Genomic DNA, 2,624 nt, shown 5'->3' with positions numbered 1-2,624 from the left:
AGCCAGCACCTCGTCGTCTCCCTGCCTCAAGGAGAGACAGGTGCTGGGGAACATGACGGCGCCTCACCTCCTCCACTCACTGACCACAGTGAGATGGAAGAGGAAGTAAAATGTAGTGAGGCTAAAGACAACGTACACGTTCACTCACCAATAACAGACTCAGTCGAGCAAAATTTGAAACCCCTTGCTGAAGATCAAAACACAAGCACGACCACGCCACCATTCACCGGCCTCACCTCTCCAATTATCGTAGGCGTGGTGTGGAAAAACAACTTTGCGTGCACTGGTGAACAGAATGAGTCTATAAATTAGGAACTGGAGAAGAGCAAGCCCCTCAATAGCATCATGAAAACGAAACACAATGAACGGAACGAGGCTGTTGAGGAGGAACAGGAGAAGAACAGCAACCTGAATCACTTGAACGATCAACTGAAAGCACAATGCACCACTGTCTCTCAGAATGAAGGTAAACAGACAGGCAAGGTGCCGGGAAACCACTCCACGGAAGAGAAATTCATAACATGCGAAAAACAAACTCAGAAGAATGCAAAAAGAACTCGGCGCCATCGAAGGAAGAAAAACAAGAAAAAGACTCAAAATAATGAAGAAAAAGAAACGAATATGATGGAGGAGGAAGAGGCAAAGACGACCCTCCCAGAGCGGGCGCTGGAACAGGAGCGTGACGAGGAAAACATTTGCGAGGAAGAGAAAGTGACGATGATGGAAGAACAAGAGATGGAAACAGGGAATGAACAGATGCTGGAGGAGAAAGACGAAGAAAATCATGATGTTGTCGAGGAAGTGAAAGTGTCTGACGGTCATTCATCAGTTAAGGAACAGACGGGCACGGAAGAGAAGTCCGTGACACACGAAGAACAAACTCACAAAGCAAAAAGAACTCGTCGCCGTCGTAGGAAGAAAAACAAAAAGTTTCAAAATAATGTTAATCACTGCAATAACCAAAGTACTTGCACGATTAAAGAGTCCTCCCGTGCAGAGGTGCCTCCACTCCCTGAAGAGGTACCAACCACCGTCAATGTGACATTGCCAACTATCACTGGAAAAGAATCAGTCACTGGTGTGGAACGAAAGGGTGCAGAACACCACAGGGATGAAGAAGAGAGCGTGACGTTAGTGGAGGACGAGGAGGCAGTGCCAGTAGTGCCGGAACTGATGCTGGAACAACAGCAAGAGGAGGCGTGGGCAGTGGAAGAGCATGAAGTGCTATCCACAGAGCCAAAGGAGGCAGGGAATCAGACGACTCTGACGGCTGACCACAGCGATGAGGAAGAGGAAAGTAATATAATGGAAGAGAAAGAGGCCAGGACGATCCTCCTACATTGGACGCGGGAACAGAAAAGTGAGGAGGAACAGCACACTGGCGAGGAAGAGAAAGTGACGATGATGGAAAAAGAGGAGGGCATGGAAATAGAGGATGAACAGCAGCTAGGGCAGAAAGACGTAGAAAACCAAGACATTGATGAGGAAGGGAAAGTGACAATAGTGGAAGCGTCTAACGCGGCGTGTACAATTCTGGAGCAGTCGCGGGAAAACGAAAGTCTGGAGGCTCAACACAATTTGCAGGAACAAACTGTAGAAGCAAAGAACAACAACAACGACTCTTGTTTCCCTGCTGGCGACACTCTCAAGGGGGAACCTGCTGCTGAGGAGCAACATAAATCAGCGGTTACTGAGGTGGAAGAACACATCGAGGAAGACGTGAACAGGTCCCAAGTCGCCGCCATATATCACCACCTGATACACCAGCCACACCACCACGCTGCACCAATCACACAGCCTGCAATGACCTACCCGCCTCCGCCATGGCAGTATCCGCCGCCGTCTTACAACGGCTCCCTGCAGGCTCTTCGCCAAGAAGTCCTGGACTTCCATCGCTGGGCGGGAGGAACCGAGGCGGAGTCCCGGCGCAGGATGCGCTCGGTGGAAGACGTGAGGAGCGCGGTTGGTGCGCTGTGGCCCGCAGCACAAGTCCAGGTCACGGGCAGCCTGGCTAACGGCCTGTACTTGCCAGACAGCGACGTCGACCTCACGCTGGTGGGACAGTGGTCACCCTCGCCGCCGCCTCTGTTGGTCCTGAGGGAAGCCCTCCTGCAGCAGGGCGTGGCACTGCCTGCCTCACTCAAGGTTCTTGAGAAGGCCACTGTCCCTCTGTTTAAATTTGTCCATCAGCAGACCGGAGTGGAGGTGGACGTGTCTCTCGGCGGCGAGGCGGCAGTGTGCGCGCCGCGGTGCTGGTGGCAGACTTCAAAAAGCAGTTTAACACATTGACGCCTGTGGTTTTGTTCGTGAGATATTATCTGAAACAATTAAACCTTGGCCAAGTTTTCACAGGAGGCGTCTCCTCCTACGCCGTCACGCTCATGGCCACCAGCATCCTGCAGCTGCAGGTCCCGCCTGAGGAACGAAAAGACCCTGCTTTGGTGCTTTTGAGGTTCTTTTATTTTTATGGACATCAATTTTCATACGCCACGACGGGCATCAGCGTGCTGGAGGGCGGCCGCTACCTGCGCAAAGAAGCCGTGCCCACCGTCATGCCCGGTGGCCACCGCCGGGCAGATCTGTGTATCCAGGACCCATTGACACCCGGCAATGATCTGGGCCGA

At 52.3% G+C, this 2,624-nt stretch overlaps 1 protein-coding gene across 1 annotated transcript; it reads left to right on the top strand.

Moving 5' to 3' along the window:
• Positions 1-345: 345 nt before the first annotated feature.
• On the top strand, positions 346-2,289 carry LOC135108964 (glutamic acid-rich protein-like). The gene has a single exon (XM_064019866.1). It carries the CDS (start codon positions 346-348, stop codon positions 2,287-2,289), a length of 1,944 nt encoding a protein of 647 aa, XP_063875936.1.
• The last annotated feature ends 335 nt before the right edge of the window (positions 2,290-2,624 follow it).

The sequence above is a fragment of the Scylla paramamosain genome, chromosome 18 (assembly GCF_035594125.1).
Source record: "Scylla paramamosain isolate STU-SP2022 chromosome 18, ASM3559412v1, whole genome shotgun sequence".
Lineage (NCBI taxonomy): Eukaryota > Metazoa > Arthropoda > Malacostraca > Decapoda > Portunidae > Scylla > Scylla paramamosain.
The sequence above is the reverse complement of the archived record's forward strand: the minus strand, read 5'-3'. Positions and strand labels throughout refer to the sequence as shown.

Excerpts from the sequence above, each read along its gene's own strand:
- LOC135108964 (XM_064019866.1), top strand. The coding sequence starts at position 346 with ATGAAAACGAAACACAATGAACGGAACGAGGCTGTTGAGGAGGAACAG.